Source organism: Plecotus auritus, assembly GCF_963455305.1.
Source record: "Plecotus auritus genome assembly, chromosome: 7".
Taxonomy (NCBI): Eukaryota; Metazoa; Chordata; class Mammalia; order Chiroptera; family Vespertilionidae; genus Plecotus; species Plecotus auritus.
In genome coordinates, this window is record NC_137774.1 from 80,197,647 (window position 1) to 80,223,137 (window position 25,491).

General features: G+C 45.9%; 1 protein-coding gene across 5 annotated transcripts in view; it reads left to right on the forward strand.

The window, feature by feature from the left end:
* Positions 1-25,491, forward strand: part of SNX29 (sorting nexin 29) — a 580,852-nt gene that overhangs the window by 249,659 nt on the left and 305,702 nt on the right. For all 5 annotated transcript variants that reach the window (XM_080678985.1, XM_080678988.1, XM_080678984.1 and 2 more), the window contains one exon: positions 7,148-7,254. In XM_080678985.1, the coding sequence (XP_080535111.1) occupies positions 7,148-7,254 (107 nt within the window). The remainder of the gene's footprint in view (positions 1-7,147; positions 7,255-25,491) is intronic.

A 25,491-nucleotide genomic window follows, 5' to 3' on the forward strand; every position in this document is an offset into this window, starting at 1 on the left:
GATCTAATTTCATTTTCTTGCATGTATCTGTCCAATTTTCCCAACACCATTTATTGAAGAGACTGTCTTGACTCCATTGTATGTTCACAACTTAAGTTTCTTACCCAGAACTGAAATACCCAACGTGAAGATGAAAGACTCTTTGTCTTGTTGCATGTGGCAGATGCATGCCTCTTGTCCTCATTCAGGACAGAATGTCAAGTTCTGAGCATAAAGTCACTCAAAATATGGACTGGAATTAGTGATGATTAAGTCTTAGGATTGAGATTGCAGTGCTAACCAATGTTTCAAGCCTGTGTTCTTGAATTCAGGGTGAGCTATTACTGATATAATAGGTAGAAGTATGCTTTTCTCCTGGGCTATTCAATTGTCTTTCTAAAACTTAGAGATTACTCTCAGAAACCATGCATCTGTAAAAAACCAACTTTTAGTTTGATCCATTGCAAACATCTGTATTTATTGTTTAGATTTGACTTTCAGAATTCAATCACAATTGATCCTCTCCAGGTTGACTGGCTTATCGTGGGCATCACATGCATCCTGTCCTTTTGGGTTCTCAAATGACGAGCTGTTACTCAGCCTTTTATTGTGCTGCCTTCCTTACACACCAGATGTCCTCTTGCTCCCCAGGCTGATGAAATCTTCTTTACTTGAAAATTAAAAGGTCCGATGTGGTACTTATATCACCTTAAACTAATGGGATGAGCGGATTCCGTGTGCCTCGCTCCGTATTGACCTTGCCAGTAGAGCAGTTATTGGCTGGTTAAATGGCTTTCTTCATTTTCCTGATATTAATCCTTAAGCTATCGAGCTGTATTGATCAAGTCCTCCTCTTAGTTTTCCTTTTTATGAGTAAATGTCATCCATGTGGAGCCATGTCACCATCATTGTAACTCCATGGTCTAACTCAGTCTCATTCAGAGTTAGTGTCTGAAGAAGTCCCTGTTGAATAATCGAAGGCACTGTATTAGTTACCCATTGCTGCATAACAAATTACCCCAAAATTTAGCAGCTGAAAGCAACAAATGTATACGTTTCAGTTTGTGTAGGAAGGAATCCAGGCACAGCTTAGCCATGTGCTCCGGCTCGTGGTGTCTCACAGGGCTGCTGTGGAATCTCAGGGCTCGACTGGGGGAGGAGCCATCTCTGCTCCTTGGCTGGTGGCTGACCCCAGGTTCTTGCTGACTGGTGGCTGGATACTTATTTCCCTGCCACCTGGGTCTCCATATGGCAGCTCATGAGATGGCAGCTGGCTTTCCTCAAAGTGACTGAGTGAGGGCACCCAGGATAGAAGCTGCAGTCTTTTTATAATTTAATCTTAGAAGTGACATCCATCATTTCTTCCACATTCTATTCATTAGAAGTGAGTCAATAAGCCCAGCCCACACTCAAGGGTAGAGGTTATATAAAAATGTGAACACCAGGGGCCATCTTAGAGGCTGCCTACTGAGAAGCAAAGAATGATATAATTGGGGTCAGTGTTTTATTACATTACTAGAGGCCCAGTGTACGAATTCGTGCATAGGTGAGGTCCGGCTGGCCCAGCCCCAATCGGGGTGGATCGGGGCTGGGCCTGTTGGGAGGAGGAGACAGCAGGAGGTTGTCTGACTGGCCCGCCCCGATCGGGGCCTGATCAGGGCCAGCCCGGCTGGGGGGAGGGACCTCAGGTGACTGGCCTGTGGGCCCTGCCCCTGATTAGGGTGTGGGGAGCCGATCAGGGGTCAGGGGCCATGGGAGGTTGGCCAGCCAACCCCACACCCCGATTGGCTGCAGTGGGCATCATAGCAATTGGTTGTTCTGGTCATTACAGCATTCCAGTCACTGGTTTTTTATATATATAGATGTTATATATGGAATAGAAGTTTCTGATGTGCTCGTTAAAGCTGCAGGAGTCTGAACCAAGGCAGCAGGCAGTGAGATAGTTGCAGGGGAAGGTTGACTGGCTAGTTTCTAAGAGACCTGCTATAAATTCCTGACTGTCCAGGTCTGTCCCCAGTTGTGAGGTTAAAAATCTGATCTATGCACCTGCCTCCTTCTGTGCAGAATATCGTGGATTTCTCTTACATGTGCCCACTGAAGCCTGGGGCCTGAGGGCAGAGGCCAGTGGCTTGATTTCCAGAGACATGTGCAGACATCCCGCATGGCCATCTCTTTCTGCCCAGCAGACCTGTGGTGGAGGAAGGAAGCCCGGGTCAGGCAGGATCAGAAGGTCAGGTGGGCAGCATAGTCGGCTGTGCTGTGTGTTACACTCCAGTTACTCCGATGGGCCTTAGCACTGGGCTCTGCTCACTGACTGCATCCAGCTTCATGGTGGGGTGCTCTGAAGGGCACTGCTGTTATCTTAACGAACTTTGTAAATCTGATTTCTTTGTGCCGCCTCCTCTCAAATTCTGTTTTCTACTTAACACCAAATTTGGTTAGCCCGTTAAAAATCAAACTTTTGTACATACTTATTGTAAAAGACTTGATGCTTCTAGCCATCACCCTTCCCCATTTCCCACTCCCCACAAGCAACTGCTATAAACTCTTTTTTTTTGTTTTTTTGTTAATCCTCACCTGAGGATATTTTTTCCCATTGTTTTTTAGAGAGAATGGAAAGAGGTGGGGAAAGGAAAACAAAACATCTATGTGATAGAGACACATACTAATTGATTGCCTCCCACATGGGCCCCCACTTGGGTCTGGGATCGAATTTGCAACCCAGGTACATTCCCTTGACCAGAAATCGAACCCACGACCCTTCAGTGTGTGGGCTGAAACTCAGTATGCTCACACTGAGTCACACTGCCAGGGCACTGCTTTAAACCTTTTAACCAATTCTTTTGGTAGTTACCTTGATATCTCTGAATAACGTGTCTGTTGCCACTTGTTGATTTCTCCACTGTAGATGCTGTTTATCGATTTCTCTCTGTGGAAGATGACGATTAGCTTTCTTTGATCTTTCCGCCCCCACAACACACACACACACACACACACACACACACACACACACATATCCTCCAGCGCAGACATATAATCTTTTCGGTTCGATCCCTGGTCCATGATTACATTATTATGACTCTGAAAATGCCATCCCGCTGAGCCGTGAGGTACATAATCATTATTTTTGCACAGCTTTTTATTCCTTTTGAGTTAATACTTATCATTTTACTTTAACTTGGTTGATGTTCTATGTACTTAATACTAATTCATCTCTAAATGCTCTCTTAGTTATGTAGATATCCTCAGTATGCTCACATTGAGGCAGCTGTCACACCTGGAGTCCTCTGGCCTCTGTGGCTGGAAGCCTGGCTGCTCTGTGACCCTGCTCCCTCCTCTTCACTGCTGCCATTGCCACAGGGGCTGCTGCTGCTCCTTCTCCCCTGTATTGAGATGCAATTCATATACCATACAAGTACTCAATTCAGGGGGTTTCGGTATATTCACAAGATTGTGTAACCATCATCACTCTCAAATTTCAAAACATTTTATCACCCCCAAAAGAAGTCCTATGGTACTCATTAGCAATCATTCCCCATTCCTTCTTCCCATCCCTGGAAGCCAATATTTTTTTCTCCTTTTAAACATTTTGTATACACGGGATCATGAAATACGAGGCTTTTTGTATCTGGCTTCTTTCACTTAGCATGATGTTTTTAAGGTTCATTTGTGTTGTAGCATGTATTAGTACTTCATTCTTTTTCATGGCTGAATACCATTCCATCATGTGGTTAGCCCCCCATTTTCTGTATCCATCAGTCACCTGTGATGGCTGTATATGTTGTTTTTACTTTTTGGCGGTTACGAATGATTTTCTCACTCATGTTAGTGTTGGGTCCCCTATTTCTTGGAATCTCTGTTTTCCTGTAACTAGATTTCTTCTCTTTTCAAGTTTTTGAGAGGTTGTGTATCTGCAAGTGTCTTCACCAGCTTCTCACATGGTTTGGCGTGGTGCATCCTTCTAGCTCAGAAAGCCTTCCCTGGAGGACGGCAACGTGTCACTCATTGCTTTCCAGCCCACAGCCTGCTGTTCAGAAACCCTGTGCCGGTTCTCCTTTCCCTCCGCTGCAGAATTCCGCTTTCACACTGGGCTCTGTGCCCTCTCTTTGTCCCCATGCTGAGACTTCACCGCCAGGTGTGAGAGCACGGCGTGTCCTCCTGCTGGCCGCCCTCGGAGCTCCCCCAGCTCAGCTCTCCTGTGTCCTGGTTCCGGGGCTTTTCTGGAATTATATCTTTGTTTTCATCCTCTCTGTGTTATGTCCTCCCCGCTTTGTTTTAACTCTTCTCATGTGGTAATTCTTCATTTCATTTCTTGTTTTCCGTTTTGTACCCTTTGGCTCTGTTTTCTGGATGTTTTCTTACCTCCTGGTCTTTATATCTAGTGTTCCCTTTGGCTATCACAGTTTTGCTCTCCAGAAGAGCTTTTTCGCTCTCTCTGTACTTTTTTTTCTCCTTTTAAAATAAATATCTATTATTGTTTCTCAGCTACACCATCTCCTCTCTCTGGGAATATTACTGATAGCTTGCTCTTGAAGTGTACTTCTCCCTAAATTGTGTCTTTTTCCGATGAATTGTTTTTCTCTGTCTGGTTATTCTGGTCCCTGTCTTTCCAACTTAGGTGCTCGTCTCAAGTGGAAGGTGATTCTGGCTGTCTATCAGAGGCAGGTGTGGGAACTAAAACGCTGATTTAGAATCTTTCATCATTTCCTGGGGGGTGATCTGGCTCTGCTATTTCACTAGAGAGATCCCCCTCCCCCAAATTGGTCTCCTCAGATCTTTCCCCTCCAGTTAGTTAGATTTACAGGAAAATACTTTCTCTTCCCTTGCTTATAAGTATAGGTTGGCTGCCAGCTATTCTGGGAATGGGAGCTGGGGAAGGGGGGGAGAAGGTGGTAGAACCTCGAAATCTGTGTGTTTTATTTATATCCCTGTTTTCATAAAATACCTTAGCCTTTAACTCAGTCCAAACCTACGGTTTTACCTTTCGGAGCAGGAACCCTTAGTCTCCGGTTACATTCCTCTGAGCCCCATGCTCCTTCCCACTCCCAGAAGAGCCTGGTGCTAGCGATCACTCGGCCTTTTGTGAGTTTTTCCGTTTTTATCAGAGGGTGTTTGGTGTTGCCCACTCTCAGCTAAGAATGACATTTTCTCCGGTCCATCAGGTTACTTACAGGTTATCTACTTGCTTCTTAGCTTCTAAAATTTGATTGTCTTGTTTCCTCTCTCATTCTCTTTCTCCTTAAGGGCGAGGCCTTTAGAAAGGACTTTTAAATTGGTATTTTAGTGGGATTCTGAGAAGATGTGAATGTAAATTAGTGTGTCAGTCTGTCAACTTTACCTGGAAGTCCTTCCTTTACAGTTTTTTTAAACACCTATTTCAGGCTTTAGGTTGTTGTTTGGTCACTCCCTATGGTAGGGGTGGAGCTGTAGTCACCACCTGGTAGGAACCCCTTAGGACTTCATCCTTGTGTGCTCCCTACTGTCACTCAGGGGCTTGCTGCCTCTGTGGGCTCTAACCAGCTGTGGTCTGGTGGAGGCTTAGCGAGGGGCTGGGGCGGAGCCACTGGGATAATTGCAATTTTATTGCAATTATCTGGCTCATTCCCAGCTTTTATTCCCAGTTCAGGCTCAGTGACCCCCATTTTTGCCCAGCCTTTGCCACTTTCACTGTCTCCCTCCCTTGGTGCCACTGCCTTTCACCCATCCCCTTGTCTCTCAGATCCCAGTCACTGCAGGGCTGGCCTTAGGTTCTCCTTTTGCCTCATGGCCACCTCATCACACTGTGTTGGGCTCCCAGGGGCTTCACCTCGCAGACAGCCGGAAGCTGGATCTGCACAGTCGTTGCTCATTTCCGACTTGGGCTGGTCCATGTTCTTACTGCCGCCACTGCGTCTTTTTAACCGCGGGGGCAGCTCTTTCCTGTTCTTGTTCTACTTTTATTGCAATTATCTGGCTCATTCCCAGCTTTTATTTATTTACTCTTCTCTACAAAGTAAACATATATGGGTACATACCTAAAAGTGGAAATACCTATTGTTGTCAGCTGTGTTAATTTTTTAATGGAAGTTTTTCTTTTAATTTTTACATTTTACACAGTAAAGCCCTCTGGGTTGATCCAGGTTGTTCAGTTGACTGTTTAGAGAGCACAGAGCATGCTGTGTTCAAGAGCATTTACTGAATTGCTTTGTTTTGACTTAGTCTGTGCCTAAGTCAAACCCCTCCTACTACTCCCTTGAACCCTTTGACTGTCTTCCCTGCTTTCAATGTCCAACCTCTACAAAGGCCAGCACCCTAATTCAAGCCTCTATTGTATCTTACGTGGACTAATGCCGCATGGTGTTCTCTTCTTACCCCTCCATCTATCCTCTGTATAGTCATCACATACATAAAACATTTACTGAGAACGTACCACCCCCTATGTCATCTTAAGACAGGCCCAAGTCCCGCCTCTCCATCATTCAGTTTTCCTGAAACATTGTTTTATAAACATCACTGCACATGCATAGCCTTTAGTACCTATTCATTAAAGCCACAGCTTCTTAACCTGACCTCCATGTCCTTTCCTTTTCTCTCAACCTCACCCCCCGGTACCCTGCCGGCTCCTGCGCTCACCTGGGAGCCAGTCCCTCAGATGTCTATGCATTGCCATTGTGCACTGGGTTTAGAGTTTTTCCAGAAGCTGCCTTGCTTTCACTCTAAATACAGTTTATCAGTGCCAACTCTTACTGGTTCCACATGCACTCTGACCCCCACTGCCAGTTCACTTTGCTGTAGGCAGGCACAGCCTCACTGGAAAGCTTGTTATTGGAAAAAAAAGACATTTGACCAATGTAAAGGATTCAAGTATAGTCTTTTCCGTCTTCCAGCCCATTGTCTATTCCCCCCTGAAATGTGCATCTGTCTCTAGGACAGTTCTTCCATTTTTAAATATGTGTTATCATTCACTTTATTGCACTGTTCCATTGGATGGGAATGTTGCAATGTTGAAGTAATTAGTAATTGTGATTCTTTTTCCCTCTTAAAAAGAGATTTCCCTCTGGAGAAGCTACTTGGAAAAGAATTATATATATATATTTTTTTTTTTCTTTTCTTTTCTTTTTTTTTTTCCTGGAAGAATAATGTTTGATTACTGTTAATATATTTATGGAATATCTTTCTTGCCCTAAAGTGGTACCCAACCTTTGGAATGTCGATGGAGAAGTCACTGTTGCCGAGCAGAGGCCGGGAGAAGTTGCTGAGGAACTAGCGAGCTCCTATGAAAGGAAGCTCATCGAGGTAAGGCTCGGAGTCTGTGCCTTTATCGCTGATGCTGGCTGCCTTGGGGACTTCCCAGGAATAGGCCCAGCCTGCTAAACAGATGTTAGCAAAACAGCCACAGCACTGCACTTGATAAAGAAAGGTAAGCGCTGGTTCTTTGAAACATATTATTTACTTGAAAATTTGGGTACTTTTGGCCAGGAAATAAGAGAGAAGACATAAATATGTAATGTTAAAAATAAGAAAACATAGCTACCCTTGGATTTGGAGAAGATTAAAAACAGGAGAGAACATCACAACTTTGGACTGATAAATGTGAAAATATGGACTATTTTATTTTCTAAGATAACATTTCTAAGATAACAAAATTGATAGATGATGAGGCAATTGCCTGAAGGGTACCAAAAAACTGGTGCAAGAGAGTTGTAAAAGTAATTAAACAACTGTTTCCCTGGAAAGTAGCAAGCCTGGGTGGTTTTATGGTGGTTTCTAGGAAACCCTTCAAGTCTGCCGAAACGCCCTTTGCTATTTATATTTCCTTAAAGTGTAATCTATAGATCTATAGCCATATATATATATATACATAGATCGTATCTATACATAGATTGTATCTCTGTATCTTGGTTCAAGTGTGCTTTACTTTGATATAAAAATCCGACAAAGATAGTCTAAGAAACAATACTATAGAGTCACCTCATTGGTACACAAATGCATAAAAATTCTAGAAAGATATTACCCAATCAAATTCAGTCACACATTAAAGGAACAATCCATATAAAAGTAGGATTTATATAGGATTTCAAGGATAGCTTAGTAGTTAGGAAATTCATCAAGTCGGCTCATTGATAGATCAAAATAAAAAAAACCAGACATTGATCTTGAGGGTACTGAAAAGCCATTTGATAATATTGATCATTGATATCTGATAAAAATATTCTTTATAAATGAAGAATAAAGATACTTCTTTGATATGATAAAGTTGTTTATTTTTAAAAATCAGAAACCATTAATTATCTCCATACTCAATGAGAAAGCTGGGAGGCTAGTTTCTGATTACATAACTGGTATATAAAATATATATAGGTGTGTGTGTATATGGTGGTCACGTGGTGGTGTTTATTACAAGTCACTTATTTTTGCATGTGTACACACATCTGAGATTACAGTCGTACCTTCCAGTTACTGTCAGACCCACTTGCATGTGGCTCTTGTTAGCTGCCAGAGAGTGAAATGTTGAATTCCACTGCAGGAGCAGTGGGTGGGTGTAGAGCAAGCATGTCAAACTCAAAGGCTAACACAGGCCAAACAAACGAGGCATGTGGCCCGTGGGTCTGGAGTTTGACATTCTTGGTGTAGAGATTTCTGTGCTTCTGTGACTCCCTAACCCCGGGAGCAGTAGAGTTGATGGTTATCATTAATGAGCAGAGATGCTGAGGCTGAAGCACAGATGTCCCTTCAGTGGAATATACTATTCCAGATTGATTTTTCTTTATTTTGGTTGCAAAGTGAGGTTCTGTCAGTGTGAATATTAGCATTTCATTGCAGCAAGACTTTTGTGGGACCCTCTCTGTTAGCATTAATGGAGCTCTTTACAGTGTTTTGTGTGATCCTTGTCTTGTCATTCTATGACTGAGTTGGCTTTTTTCAAGAAAGGGTTGTAAACACGTGTTGGAGTGGAGTGATGAAAGAGTGTGGGGGAGAAGTTGATGTACTTCTCTTTCCATTTCAGAAGAAGAAACATCTCAATGTAAATAACATGACTATTTGAAGTACCCCAACATTTGAATTACTCTTTTGTGATTCATCCGAATCAAAAGGGAGTTCCTGAACATTCTTTTCTAAGTGTCTCTCAAAGCATTAAAACCACCTTACTCGCCTGGCCAGCATGGCTCAGTGGTTGAGTGTTGACCTAGGAAGTCACAGTTTTATTCTCGGTCAGGGCAGATGCTTGATCCCCAGTGTGGGGCTTGTAGGAGGTGGCCAATCAACGATTCTCTCTCATTGTTGATGTTTCTATCTCTTTCTCCCTCTCCCTCTCCCTTCCTTTCTGAAATCAATAAAAAATATATTAAAAAAATTTACCTCACCCATTTGCACACAAGCCCTGAATACTACACATTCATGCTCAGTGACCTGGTGTCTCGCATCCGGACAGCTCAGAACCCAAAGTCAACACGAAGTCATCATTTATTAGCTGGGGGGCGTTAGGGGCCAAGGACTGGAGGTAGAAAGATTGTTCTTGACACCCTGTGATGATTAACTTTTGGAAACAAGTGGCAGGAGTAGGTTAATCTGGCAGGGGAGAAACATTAGTATAAACACACTAATTATATACCAGCTACTGTGGTGCCAGCGGCCAGCTGTGGGGTGCACACTTTTATTTCCAGGCACCATGCTAAGGCTTTTACAGAGATGGACTGCTGCATCCTGTGAGGAAGATACTGCTCACAGATGGCGTTTTGAGAAGTTAAGAAACTTGCCCCAGAGTTTCCAGCTGGTCAGAAGCAGAGCTGGATTCAAATCAGCCAGGCCATCCAGCACTGGAGCCCAGACTCATAACCCTGCTCTGCTCCGGAAGGCAAGCTCATCGAGGAGACGAAAGGTGGACTGGACAGCAGAGAAGGCTTGTCATGGTTAAAAGAATGGAAGGAGCCAAGGGGAAAGCCAGCCATAGATAACAGCTTTGAAACTGCTGGGCCCCTCCCACTCCCTTAGTTATTACAGAAGAAGGGAATGGAGATGTCTCATATGGTTGGAATTACCTGCTTCTGAAGCAAATTGTGATAGAACACCAGCTGGGAGCTCCTTGGGGACTGGGAGCATTATCTTTTTAATTGCATATTCATTGCCTGACACAGCTCCTGCATATGGTGGGAGCCCCATAAATATTGAAGGGAGTGACAGCTTATTGAATGGATTCAGCTGTTCAGAGTAATGGTTGAAGAGTGATAGGTGACTCTGGAACCCCAGATTGAAAGTGAGTTGTGCCATGGCGTCCCCAGGGCTCGGAGCATGCTGGTGGGAGGGATTGAGTATCTAATAGGAGGAAACATGGTTCTTTAGAGGAGGCAGACCTTTTCTGGCTCTCAGTGTTAGGGGAAAGTTTAGTTTGCAGAGCCTGGAGACGACATTGAGTAACAGACAGATGGATGCTACCAACTCATTTAGCACATACTTATTTAGTGCCTTCCAGGTGCCCAGCCTTTAGCTTCCTTTCTCCACCTGCAGTGGCTTTCTATCCTGGGAGATGTTTATGGGATATGAGCCACAAAATGTGTGAGGTCGTAGGAGACGCCCCTCAAATGGCATTTACCTCCCTAGGTGGAGTTCTTTGACTGCAAAGGCATTGATAGTTCATCTATGAATAGCATTCGCTCTTTGTTACCCAAGTCTGGTCCTGGGTTATAAGGATGAACCAGACACCATGCCTGTCTTCAGTGAGCTCCCAGCTCTCAGGGGTTATGTGTCCGCTGTGATCCTTAGGAAGCAGGGTGAGGTGCAGACATAGTTATGCCTGCCTCCTGGGGTCCTAGCGCCATGTCTGTAACAGCAGTTCTGCAGAGCTAGTGCACTTAGCTGGAACTTCTAGAATGTTCCTCCCTTTTTCTTTGGGATTGTTAGTAATGACACTTGGAATTTCTTTTGTAAAGTTCTCCTCCCTCTTGTAGCTCTAGGCATCAGAGAAAATGGATTTGTTGTTACTGTGGGTTTTGAAGATAAAAGTTATTGGGCACTCCAGGATAGATCTGTTCTAAGATTTTCTTTACCTTTTTAAACACAGTTCCTTTGGTTTAGACTCAACTCCAGAAATTTTTCTGTTTTTTCCCAGCAGTAGCCGTCAAGAAGAATGTAAAATGTGGGCAGCCTTTGGCCTGCCATCCTGCATCTCTTTGCTGCCGCCTTCTGCAGCCGGGTGGCTTAGAGGGCACATGATACCCTGCATCAGACAGACCAAGCTCAGTTCGTCACTTACTGCCACGTGTTCCTGGGCAGGCCACGTGACCTCTCTACGCCTCAGTTTTCCCATCAGTAAAAGGTAGCCAATAGTACAAACTCGTAGGGTGGCTGTGAGAATTAAGTAGAGAGCATCTGGCTCAGTACTTGTGGTGAACAGGAGATACCTCGTGCCTTCCTGCCTCCCTTCTGATCTCCTTGGGAGGAAGGCCCTCCCCACCATTGCTTGCTGTCTTGGTGAAGGAGTGAATCTGAGTCCCCTGCCCTCCTTTGGCCCAGGGGTGGCCGTGTGACCTGTGCTGGGGACTTATATAAGAAGAGCATAAATGCTTGGGAGGCTCCTGGGCTCAGCTGGTTCCTATGCTGAACCTGCCGGAGCTGCTCAGGATGCAGTCCTTCTCTGAGCCCCATGCTCCCACTTTCCTGACTGGCACAGCGATTCCTTTTTAGCTTAGGAGAGAAGTGTGTCTGTTACCTCCAAAACCCCCTGGCTCATCTGTGGCTTGTACATGCGTGTGATCGGTAGATGTCATTTCCCTCATTCCCTTTCCACCCTCCCTTACCAGGGCTGTTTGTCCTGCCTTCTTCATTGCCCGCCCCCCCACCCCCCACCCCACCCCACCCCACCCCCGTCCGTCCTGCTTTGCCTCTACTGTGTGCTCACCTTGGACCTGTCTTCCATGCGGCCAGTCCACTCTCTGCAGACAGATCTTGACTTTCTCCCAGGTGGTGGGACTCAGCTAAGCTGTTGATTGATTTTTCAAATTTTAGATACTTATCATTTACCCTGTGAGTGTATTTAGTCCCTGAATTTTTGCTCAGGGGTGACATAAATGGTATATTAGCAATGTTTATTCTCATTATGATGGCAGAGTTACTATTAATGGAAAAGTAAGCTTCAGCATCAAGCTCATAAAAAATACATTCATAATCACACACTGTAGATAACGGAATGTGATCATCATTTTAATAAAATGTGAAAGTTCCAAAGCAGCCGGGGCCTTGGGAGCAGTTACACTGCCAGCACTTGCTTCGTAATTGGCACCAGTGGGTTCCAACACTCTTGATGCATCTGAGAGTCATTTTTGTTGAAAAGAAGATGGGCTTTAAATAAAATACCAGATTCAGGATGAAGGCTCTGAGCTGAAATCAAATTGAACTGATGTTCAAAAGTGAGATGTGAGCTTGTTTTTATTTATTCCTTTAATCGCATCATGCTGAGTGATTGAAGCCAGGCTCTGACTTCGTGTCAGGGGAGAAAGGTCTTCTCGCCCAGCAAACAGCGTCTACGTGCTTGCTAGGATGAGTGAAAACTGGTGAGGAGTTCTCTTTTCTAGAGGGCTAGTTGTAATTCTCACTGAAGCATGAGTAACAAACAAGGCTAAACCTCCAAGGAATTCTTAAACTCTTTTTATTATGGAAAAGTAAAAAATGTAGAAAAATAGAAGAGTGATAGATGTGGCTTCTGGAACCCCATATTGAAAGTGAATTGTACCATCACGGCTCAGAGCATCCTGCTGGGAGGGATTAGACTTCTAATAGGAGGAAACAGGGTCTCTTTAGAGGAGGGAAACGTTATGGTGTGCATTAAACTCACAGGGTCAATGATAAGGGCCCTAAAGTTTGAAAAACCAATCAACAGCTAGCTGAGTCCTTCCTGCCACCTGGGAGGAAGTCACGATCTGTCGCAGAGGGAGGACTGGCAGTATTAAAGCACAGGCCCAAGGAGAGCACACAGCAGGGGTAGAGCAAGACGTGGGGCAGAATAAGAAGGCAGGACCAGTGAGCCTCCACCGGCCCATACCTGGCGTCAGCAGCTAGTAACTCCGGGCCAGTCTTGCTTCATCTTGGTCCTGGCCCACTGCTCAGTCTCTCGTGGTATTTTGAAGCAAATCCAAGATTTCACATTATTCCATTTCTAAGTATTTCAGGATATCTCTGTAAAAAATAAGAGCTCTTTGAAAAAAACAACGCCCCACAATATCATTAAAAAGCTTTTAAAGGAGGCCCATTCCTGTTCCAGTGAATCTCAAATGGAGTATCAGTGAGGGACACCTTCTACAGTATCTTTCAGGGGCCCCTTGCTCACTGCTCATCTTCCTCACTGCTCCAGCCTTAGCATCTAATTCATGCAAAGTGAACAGGCCCAGGTTTTGTGGTGGTGGTTTTTTTTGCCTCTCAGTTCTGCTCTTTGCTGGACTTCATACATCCACTCAGCCGTATCCACACTGGCCTTCGAGAGTTTGGCTAAAAGGACGTGTGACCACAGCTTGCAGGTCTCCCCCAGCATGGAGGGTGCCAGGCCTCCCGTGGGCCCTTGTTCAGAGACGAACTAGTTCCCTAATGACAGCTTCCCCTGGAGAAGAGCAGGCTGTCTCCACAGGGGACGCCATCAGTGTTTTAAAAAACATATTTATATTAGGCATACCTCAAATATATGTACCATAGACAGAGGAATAGGATGAGCTTCCGTGTACTCGTCACCCAACTGCAGCAGCCGTCAGCTCAGGGCTGGGCTTGCTCGTCCAGGCATCCTCCTACCTTCCCGGCTTCTTACAGCATTTTGAAAACATTGATTTTATCCCCAGATACTTTGGAATATCTATCTAATAATGTCTAAGAACCCCATTTTCTAAAAAGAAAAAGCCTTTAAAATATCAGTATCATACCTAAAAATTAGCACTAATTCCTTAATAGCATCCAATATCTGGTGAGTGTTCAAATTTCCACTTCAAACAAGTGTTTGAATATGTTTCTAAATGGAGTCTATCTGCATGTTGTGATTGGTCAACTGACCTAGTAAGTCTCTTAATTCTTAATCTCCCATTAAAGTCTCCAGGTTCTCCCATTAAAACATCCTTCTTTACTATAATCCATTAGTTGAAGAAACTGGGTTGCCGGTTCTGGAGAATTTCCCACCAGTGTTTTTTGCGGGTCTGCTTTGTGCGTGATACTCTGTGACCCACTAGGCTTTTGGTGACGTCCTCTCAAAAATAAGCAACCATCAGACACTGACGATGGCGATGGTGAAGGTTGTTAGTGTAAGTTGAGGGCTTATTCTGTTTCTAGGTCCTGTGCTAATTGTGTTACATGGGCTTGTCTAATGTAACATCACTGCATCCTTTTGGATGATAAGTCACCTGCCCAGGGTCACAGGGCTCGCATGGGGAACCAGGAGGACACCTGGCTGGCTGGCTCTGGAGTCAGCACTCTTTCTTTATGATTCTTCCCGGCTGGCTGGAAGCGGGAGTCAGGCCTTCCTGGCTGGCTTTAACTTTCAACTCTAGGAGGAACCAGGACAATGAAAGCAGTGAAACGCATACTGGCTATGAGCTTGTCAAATCCAAGGGAATTATCACAGGGATAAGGAGGGATAATAGAAATAAATTCTAACCGACAGACACAGTACCGGGCATAAGCCATATTGATGTAAACACACCTGAGCGCTTGCTCAGGTGGTAGGCCTGTGCCCATGGGATGCCCCCACTCTGTTCCTGCATGCTCAGGTGACCCGCCCGGTGGAGCAGAGGAGAAGGTGCCACCGGTGGCAGTGCTCCCTTATCCCCAGGCAGGTCTGTCTTTCCTCTGGCCCCCCGGCCTTCCATGGCCATTGCACGAGGCAGGGCAGGCGCAGCTGCCGATGAGCCCTGCTCCTGTGAGGGACCTGTTAACGTTTGCTCCTGCCCACCTTCTGATTTGTATTGTGAACCTGGGGCCTCTTGTTTTCCAGTTCATGGTAGGCTGCACCCTCTGTTGATGTTGCTGTTTGCTCAGTGTCACCAGCCCTTGTTCTGCTCTGCCTCTATTTCTATTACAGCCTCGTTTCCAGTTGTGTGACTGAACTGTGAGTCTGAGAACCAGCAGATGACCTTCCTGGGAGAGACACTGGGAAAATGGCCCAGGCCTCGTTTAGGGCAATAGATAAAAATCTTTGTAATTATGGTGGCTAGTTTTCAGCATCTCAGACTCACACTATTTGGGGCCTGTTTTATATTTGCTGTCCTCCTAAAGGCAGGAAGTGGCTTCTTGAAGCTACCTCTGGGCCTGCAGAAGGAGTTACCTGATCTTGATGGGAGGGGGTATGGGAGACTGTCCTTGCGGGGTTGGGCGCAGTATTCAGGATACAGCAGGTGAAGGGACAGGGTGCCATGTGCCACATGAGCCTACACCACCAGGCACATCTAGCAGGTGTCACTAGAAATGTGGGTCAGGGAGGCAGGTTGATGAAGGCCCAGTCGACTTGGGCCATTTTCCTGCTCAACATTCTTTAGGGGCTCACCTTGCCCTTGGGTTCATTCAAATATCACACATTTTTATATGTTAACATTAGACCCTGTATGTTCTGGCTCTTGCCTTCTCCTCAGTCATACGTCCCAGCACAGGCGGAGCCGCATACGTCTCACTCATCTCCGGAGCCGGCACAGGTGTTTCTACCCAGAACCCTGTCCTTTCTCCTCATCTCTCCCCTTCCCATGTTCCGTGCAGGTTTGTCTTTTATTAGCAACATCCATTCGCCATTCCTGTTAGAGCCTTTCCTCTTTCAGGTGCTTCGGTCAGCGTTTCCTTTCCTGCAGTGGTACAGTTGGAAAGTTTCCTCGTTCCTCTGCCCTTCCTCTCTGAGTGTCCCTGACAGGCACCCGTGGGCGGCCACACCTCCCACCCCCTCACTCTCCGCCATCTGACAGTGCTTCCCTCTCAATTCTGACCTGTTCAGGAAGACACGGCTTTGTGGGTCGAGTCAGCGGTGCCAGGAGACTTCTGTTTCCTGCACAGCCTCTGCAGCTCAGTCCTGAGGGACACCCCTGGGGACTTCCAGTGGGAATGCTTGGTGGCAGTTTGCTGGCTGTAATTGGGAAACACCTTGTGAAGAGCGTTGCCTGAGGGTGCACTGTCATCTCAGAAATGGCCCTTGATATGTGATAGTCAGACTTGGGACTTCGCTTCTCTTAGCTTGATGTTCTTGTTTGTTTTATCTAAAGGGGCCACACCTTCCATCGCCTGCCTGTTCTCCTGCACTGAGAGGCTGGCGCAAAGCACAGCGGCTCTGCTGATAGGCTTGCAAAAGCCAGAGGTGCGCTGACCTGGTCCAAGCTTGTGTTGAGAATCGCGCTAATATACACCTGAGCATCTTTCTTGAGTGGAATAAGTTGAAATTTTCCCCACAGTGACTCACCTAGAAACGAGTGAATGTGAAATACAAATTATGCAGCTGATACCATTTAATAAGCACTTACTGAGTGCCACAACCCAGACTGGGGCATCCCCTGCATCCTCTCACTGAACCCTCACAACAGCAGGTCAGGAGCCTGGAGCTCAGAAAGACTGGGTAGGATATCCCAGCCACCCATGGGGAAGCGGGGAGAGTGCTGTCAGCCGGCTCTGATGCAGCCGTGGCGGGGTCCTGCACCTTGCTGTGCAGACAGTGCCTTCGTTTGCAAAGGTGTCACCGAGATTTGATGGCCCTCCTTGGAGGTTAAGCTCACCATTTCTGTTTCCTGACACATTGTGTGACTCTTGCTGCGGAATACTTTTCTAACGCGTGAAATAGACCAGAGGATGGGCTTGGAGCAGCACTGAGGTTTTGTTGCTTCTCCTGGCTTATTACAGTGCAAATTAATCAAATGAATTACGTAGCTCAGCTAATAACTTGCTTTGGTCCAATAGCTCTGTAGAAAGAAGTTGAACATTTTCATTAATCGACTCTGGAGGCACGTTTGAGTGCATTAAAAAAATAAAAAGCAGGAAGAATCCTTTTTAATAATTAATTTGGAGCCATTCTGTTCTTTTGGGCAGGTATCGCTCAGGAATGTCAACCTCCTTGTCAGGCTGGCTAGCTTGGGTTTGTTCGGCTGTACCCTGGGCCAGGTGTTTCTCTGAGCCCTCAATTGATCTTCTTTGATCTTTATAGTCACTCGATGTGGTGGTACCGCTCTCATCCCTGTTGTGTAGAGGACACTGAGGGGGTGATGTTTAGGGTCACATAAATAATTGGTGGCAGAGCTGGGTGGGAAACTCCAGACCTGACCTCATAGCCACTCTCTGTGGAAAAGAACCTTAAACTTAAACTACAGAAGAGGGCGGCGTCCCCATGCTGGCCAGGGTATGAGGGCTTCAGTCACGGCCTGAGGTGTGTGCCCTGGCCCCTTGATCTGCAAGCCTCAGTTGACCTCAGCTGTAACCTGGGAATAGTCATTTCTGGTGTCATTCAGGCTGAAAGTGGAGGAACACACTGAATGCATTGCTTCCTGCCACAGTCTCTTCTCCTTGGTGGTGTGCAGGCTCTGGAGAAGGGCTCTCTTGTCTTATTTACCTGCTGGGGACAGACATGTGCCTCCTGAGCTGAACAGCCTGGAGACCCACCAGGCAGGGCGTTGCTACAAGACTAGTCTCCTCGTGGGCCGTGGCCTCTGATGGGCTGAGAGCGAACTGTTGTGCTTACTCAGGGAGAGTCGGTCATCCTGGTTTCTGAGGGCGCCTCTTCCCCCTGAGGCCAGGGAAGTCCATATCCCACCCTCTGTGCAGGAGTCTGGACAGCTTCCCCGACTTGGTCCTGGCTCCCTGCCCTGATCATCATCTAAGGAACGAGGCCACACCTCTTCTTGGGGGATTCAGGCCCTTTCTGTCACTGCCCGGTCCAGCCTTCTCCTCACCTCCCTCCTGGCTTGGCCAAGGGCAGTTTGTTCACCACCAGAACTGCTCTGGGCTCTGGGTCCTCGAATCCAGGCCCAGTGCAGGCAGAGTCCTGTGGAGAAAAGTCTCTCCATTCTCACCTGCTTGGTTCTTCACATCTGCCTGTCCTGGGGTCGACTTTACCAGAATGACTGATGGGCTCTCTTTAGCGAGGACCCCAGCCCAGATGGTGAGGTTTGCCTTCTGCCTCACGAGGAATCCACTATTACTGTTTGCACGCGCCTGCGGTTTTCGGCTTCATCACAGGGTAGTTCGGAGAGGCAGCCAGAGTCCCTGGCCTTCCTCCTCTTCCCACCAGCCTTGAGAACTTTTGTTTGCCAAGTTGCCCACAGCTTTCGTAGTTTTGTTTCTCAGAAAACAACTCTGTCTCACAACTCCCTTTGTGACTAATTTCCCCAGCAGCAGCCTGCTCTTCCCGGAGCTTCCGTTGGCAAAGGTAAATTTTACCTCTGGAACGGGTAGCAAGGAGCCGAGAGCGCTCTGCTTCTTCCTGTGACTCACAGGCTCCGTATTCAGTACCCAGAACCAGCTTTGCCAGGCAAACTGTCAGCCTCTTCCTTTACAGTGACAAGTACTTTTTAAAAGTTTATCTTCCACTTCTGGAACCTTAAAATGCCCGATTCACCTACTTTTCTAGGTCATGCAGGCAACTCTGTGGCCTGCTTGGGGCAAATAATGATATTTCTGTAGCAAAGGAGATTGAAATTGGGTTCTGTTGATTCTCCCCCCACTCCCACAAGACACCCTCCAGGTGGTTTAAAAGAAAGATCCATCATCCATCTTTAACAATGTAAAGGTTGGGCAGGGAGAACAGTGTTACAAAAACTTGAAAACTTTTTTCTACAAAGACCAACTTCTGTGCGCCAGCTCTTTCATTTCCAGGTGCCTGGGATTAATGCTTCTGAAAATGAGCCTTTTAAGTTCAGTCCTTCTCCCCTAAACGAAATGTGTTCTGTGGTAACAACCCAATTCAAACTATGTTGTATGTAGAAATTATTTTTCCTTTGTGACAAAAACTGGATTTAAATGCTAAAATATCACCTTTTTTGTCTTCTTGAAAAATCTGCCTTTGGTCATGAAAGCTTTTGAAACTAATGGAAAATTCTCCGATCCCCTTTGCTGTGGCTCAGAGGGAGAGCAAGATATCAGTTTTTCTGTAAATAGCATAAATGCTGCCTTCCCAGTGTTTGAGGTTTGAACTGCTTTGATGGGATATATTTTCAAGCAAAAGTGGTGGTCAATTTGGATGAAAAGTGATAAAACTGAGTGGATTAAATTGGCTGTCAGCAGTTGAAATGCTATTTTTCATCTGAAACTTTGTGCCAGCAGCCTTTATGTATGTAGGGAATGAAATGTAAATTTCCTACAATTTTTTTTTTGACACATCAGCATTATAACAATTCTTTTGTATAGCACTTTACACTTTCTAGATCATGGGTCAACAAACTTTTCTGTAAAGGACCACGTAATAAGTATTTTAGGTGTTGGAAGGGCACAAAATGTAGCTCCTCGCCCTGCATGGCAGCACTAAAGCAGCCCTGGGCAATTTGTAAGAAAGAGGCATGGCTGCGTTTTAATAAACTTTTATTTACCATTGAGGCAGCTGGCTGTGTAGGTACTAGTGTGCCAGTCTCTGATCCAGATAGTCCTCCTATTCCATGATGCGGGGGCGGGTGGTGGTGGTGGTAGTGGTAGTGATGGGGTCATGCTGTCAGTCAGCCATGGTTGTGAGTGCCTGTCTGGTCCAGGCAGTCTGCATTCTTAATGCGCATAAATCCTTGAACGAAGGGTATGGGTGATTAGTGCCATTTTACAGAGCAATGAAGTGAGGCTCAGCTGTGTTCTTTATGAAAACTCATTTCCACAAAATGAAAATAAAATCACCTTCTATAGTTAAGGAGGCATGCTTCTAACACGTTTTTTGTACGGACCCTGTGATTTTCTGTGTGTTACTGTTAATGATCTGCCCTTCCGTCACTTTGGGAACTTTCTGGTAGGTCATGCCTTTTAGAAAGCACAGGGGACTGTCTTGGAGCCATGTATAGGGGGAGTGCATTTTGAAAGAAGCCTACCACTTTTTAAAAGCATTCCTAGTTCAAGAGGAGCCTCTCTGGGCACTTTGGGAGAGCAGCCATTGCAAACCAGAGGTAGCTGGGTTACTTACATCCTCATGGCATGAGGAATAAAAGCAACAAGATCGTTGGGGAAAAATACCCATAAGTAGAACTTTAAAAAAAGAAAATTCACTTGCCTTTCACCCCAGAGATAATCACTGTAGACACTGGGGTCTATTCTGACATGTTGTTTCCATGTAATTATCATACAAACTAGAGGCCTGGTGCATGAAATTCGTGCATGGGTGGGGGGTCCCCTCAGCCCAGCCTGCACCCTCTCCAATCTGGGACCCTTCGGGGGATGTCCGACTGCCAGTTTAGGCCCGATCCCAGGGATTGGGCCTAAACTGGCAGTCGGACATCCCTCTCACAAACCTGGACTGCTGGCTCCTAATCACTCACCTGCCTGCCCGCCTGGTCGCCCCTAACTGCCCTCCACTGCCAGCCAGGAAGCTTCCAACTGCCCCCTCCCTGCTGGCCTGGTCACCCCTAACTGCCCCCACCCCCACTGGCCTGGTCGCCCCCAACTGCCCCCCGCCCGCTGGCCTATTTGCCCCTCACTGCCCCCCCTGCCAGCCTAATCGCCCCCAACTGCCCCCCCCCTGCTGGCCTGATCATCCCTAACTGCCCCCCCACCCCCCGCTGGCCTAGTTGCCCCTCACTGCCCCCCCTGCCAGCCTAATCATCCCCAACTGACCCCCCCCCCCCCGCCTGCCTGGTTGCCCCTAACTGCCCCCTCCCCTACCCCCCCACTGGCCTGGTTGCCTCTTACTGCCTCCCCTGCCAGCCTGGTCACCCCCAACTTCCCCCCTCTGCCGGCCTGGATGCCCTCAACTGCCCTCCTCTGCTGACCTGGTCACCCCCAACTGCCCCCCCCCCACCAGCCTGTTTGCCCCTCATGGCTCCCCTGCCGGCCTGGTCACCCCATGTAGCCTGCTGTTAAGTCATTTGGTCATCCCTCACTAACGCCCCTGCTGGCCTGGTTGCCCCATGCAGCCTGCTTGTTCAGTCATTTGGTCGTCCCTCACTAATACTACTGCTGGCCTGGTCGTAGGCATCCATCTTGTGAGGGCATGAGGGTTAATTTGCATATTACCTCTTTATTATATAGGACATGTCTTCCCTCTGGGCTGTGTGGGTGTGAGGTCAAACTTTATGCCATCCAGAAGTCTGCAAAACTCATTTTTTAAGAAATGATATTCATGAATACCTGTCTGAAGGTCATGTGGTCTGTCCACAAAAGGCCCTTTTGTCTTGAAGTTAGGTAGGTCCTGGGGGAGCCAATGCGGCCTGAATTGTTTTACTGCAGATAGAATTATTCTTTTGCAGTTCACCATGAAGCTGCTGATAGAATTATTCTTTTGCAGTCAGCCTGTGTTGCTGCAGAAGACCAGCAGCTAATAGCATCCAGCCCTCAATGTGTTTTTCTTCCACATAGAGATGGTCCACATAATGCTCTTTTTAAAAATTATATTTTTATTGATTTCAGAGAGGAAGAGAGAGAGAGAATCATTGATAGGCTGCCTCCTGCATGCCCCCCTACTGGGGATTGAGCCCGCAACCCAGGCATTTGCCCTTGACTGGAATTGAACCTGTGACCCTTCAGTCTGCAGGCCCGACACTCTATCCACTGAGCCAAACCAGGCAGGGCGATGCTCTTTTTTAATTGGAATTAGTTTGGCCAGTATAAAACATCTAGATTTTAGCCTCACCCTAGAGAAACACTTGCACTCATAGACCAAGAGAGACTCATACAGCTCTGTCCATCACATTGATCATAGTGGCAAACATTCAATACGACACACAAATATCAGTCAATAAGAGAGCAGATAAAAAAAAGGCGTAGTATAGAAATCAATACAGCAATGAATAAATATCCATAAAATGTAGACTGGAACTGAAGATAGGCTAGGAATTCACACATGGGATAAACTATTTGGAATAGCAAGGGGATTGTAAACATAAAAATCAGAGTAATGATAACGGAGAGATTCCAAAAGTACTAGAAGATTCTATGTCTTAAGGGGGATATACAGGAATTTGTTTTATTACTGTTATTTATTTCCTACACGTATGTATGTGTTACATACTTTTTTGTATGCTTGAAATATTTCATAATTTAAAAACTTGGGTTATGTGAAAGTGTTGGGCCCATGTTCCTCCAGATGCTATGCAAACTTCAGCTTATTACAGTCCTTAGCTACCTACTGTCCCCTGCAGTTCCCCTGGCCCCGCCTATCTCACTTATTTTTAGTGGCACTTGAGCTTTTGACCCCTGACCAAAAATCACCCTTGTGCCCTGGCCGGTTTGTCTCAGTGGTTGGGACATTGGCCTGTGGACTGCAGGGTCACAGGTTCAATTCTGGACAAGGGCACATACCTCAGTTTTGGTCCCCAGCCCCTGTCTGGTGCGTGCAGGAGGCAACCAATCGATGTGTCTCTTTCACATCAATGTTTCTCTCTCTCCCTCCTTTCCTCTCTCTCTCTCTCTCTCTCTCTCTCTCTCTCTCTCTCTCTCTCTCTCTCTTTCAAAAAAAATAATAATAATAAAATAAAAATAAAAAAAGGTCAAAGGAAAAAATATCCTCGGGTGAGGATTAACAAGAAAATCAATTTTAAAAAATCACCCTTGTATTTTCTACAAGCATGTAGATATGGATGTTGTTGACTACACATGTTGTGTGTCATGTGAGTAATTTCTATGTGAGAGAAATTTCTCTCAGGTGTAAGTACCAGGAATGGTGTTCTTGACTAGCCAGGTCTTTTGGATGCTGTGAATGCTGTCACTGATCTTCTTTCCTCGGCTACTAGGAAGCTCAGAGGCAAATGAAGGCTCATCTTTAGCTAAAATGCTGATATTGTGGCATGTATTTTCAATATTTTGGGCTTCATCTGTTCTCCTGCCTCTTTTCTTTTCTTGTGTAATTTTAAAATACTATCCCATAGTACAATTGATTATTATTATTCTTTTTTTTGGAGAAAGAGAGGATATAAATTAAAACGCTTCATGCTAGGGTTTGTGAGAACATTTTGGAAATCTGAGCTTTTTCCAGAATATTTTATTCATAAAGCTGCCTTGATCATCTATTTCAGCCATGTGAGTTACTAATTTTCCAAGAATGAGAATATAATTAAAATACACTTAACGCTAAAATGCAACTGCACATAATTTGATCTTCGATAATTTAGAAAGCAGTTAAGGAACTTGCCGTTCCTCATGGCCATAATTACGAACATCAATTACCATAGTGTGACACTATAAAAAAACTGGTTTGTTTCAGCTTCCTGATTATTTGAAATCTGTAGGAACTAGAATTTAGAGTCTCTGCATGCAGTGTGTATATAGGTTTTTCAAGCCCCCACATATGAAGAGTTCATATATGATTTATAGCTGTTGAGTATCAAAAGGGGAGGCAGGTAGGTCTCAGTGGAAAGAGCTCTGTTCTCCATTTACCCGGTAGCGCCTACCATGCGCTGAGTGCTGGAAAGATTGTTGCCTTTTGGTTCGATGCAAAAGACAGGGATGTAAATAATATAGTTCTTAAAACTGGTGAATGCCTTGGCCTCTTACTTCAGCACAGAGGGAACAGTGAAGGGTCACTGTGCCAGGAAAGAGCATGCCATTGGAGCTGCGAGTGGGTGGACTGGGGTGTGGAAGGTCTAAGAAGGCCTAAAACTGTGGCTAATTGAAGGGGCTCATCTCTTTTCACATCCTTATCGTCCGGTGATAGAGGAGATGGTTGCGATGGTGGAGGAGATGGTGTTCCTGTGGAGGTGATGGGGGAGGTGGTGATGCTGGTTTCAGCATCTATTGAGCATTTCTGTGCCAGGCACTATGCTGAGCACTTGACGCGTACTGTCTCATTTAATCATTATAGCAGCTCTAGGAGGGTAGAGAAGTTTTTGTTTGCCACTTTATTATTATTATTTTATTTAAATATATTAATACAATATATTTAATACAATATCATATTAGTTCTTTAGTTTCAGGTATATAATGTAGTGATTTGACATCTTTATTCTTTATAGTGTGATCACCCCACTAATTCTAGTAATCAGCTGTTGTGGTGAGAACATTTAAGGTCTGCTCTCCTAACAACTTTCAAGTATATAGCATAGTACTGTTAATTATAGTCACCATGCTGTACACTAGATCCTCAGAACGTATTCGTCTTGTGACTGGAAGTTTGTGCCCTCTGACCAACACCTCCCTGTGTCCCCCACGGCCCAGCCCCGGCCACCACCACTCTGCTCTCTGTTTCTCTGAGTTCGGCTCTTCTAGAGTCCACCTATGAGTGTGATCTTGCGGTGTTTGTCTTCCTCTGTCTGACTTCGCTTACTCAGCATAACGCCCTCCAGGGCCACCCACCTTGTTGTACTAGTTAGGATTTTCTTTTTCTGACCATTCTATTTAAAACAGGTCCCCTCTCCCCCATGACTGACTACTCCCTTTTCCTTTTCCTGCTTTGTTTTTTTCCCCATTATCAGCTATATTCACATTACTCTGCATTCCATCCACGCATGAGTGCAGGCGCTTGGCCACTCTCCTCACTGCTGTGTCCCACACCGTGAACAGTGCCCAGTGTCACCGAGACATTTCTTTGCTAAGAGAAGGTACATCTGGATTTTTTTTCTGAAATCTTAATTTCAAAAAGTTGACAACGGATTTTAATTGTAAATACCTGGGGAGTCAAACCACATTTGCTTGCTGAATTCAGCTGCCAGCGACCCGCTGCTCCCCTCTCAGTCCGGGAGAAGCACCTGTGGGCTCCAGGCAGCGGTGTGACGAGGTGGGATTCACACTTTGTAAGGATCACTGCAGCAGTGAGATACCAGGACTGGGAGGGGCAAGGCAGGGTCCCAGGAGCGCAGTGCGAAGGGCCTCTCCACCTGGGTGTTTTAGTGACCAGTGGCAGGTGATGGTGGCAAACCACTTCCCTTTTCTGGGCATGTGTTACTGTCTTCAGAAAGAGCAGCAGTGCCCTGGCCGGTGTGCTCAGAGGTTAGAGCACCAGGTAGTAGACCAAAAGGTTCTCGGGTTCGATTCCTGGTCAAGGGCACACACTTGGGTTGCAGGTTTGATACCCACCCTGGTCGGGGCACATGCAGAGAGGCAACCAATTGATGTATCTATCTCACATCAATATTTTCCTCTCTCTTCTCTCTCTCTCTCTCTCTCTCTCTCTCTCTCTCTCTCTCTCTCTCTCTCCCTCCCTCCCTCCCCTCCCTCCCCCCTTCCACTCTGAAAATCAGTGGAAAAAATGCCCTTGGGTGAGGATTAACAAAAAATAAAACGGAAAGAGGAGCCCGGCCATATCAGAACCTGAGGCAAAAGGAAAATCGGTTATACCGATCCTATCCATATTTAAAATGTTGCTGTTTTGTTCATTATAGTTTTTATTTTTTTGCATTAACTTTGATTTTTCCCAATTTTGCATGAAGACATTACTTAGGATGGCTTAGTTTTTTGGTGCCCCCTTAAGTTTTCCACCTGACC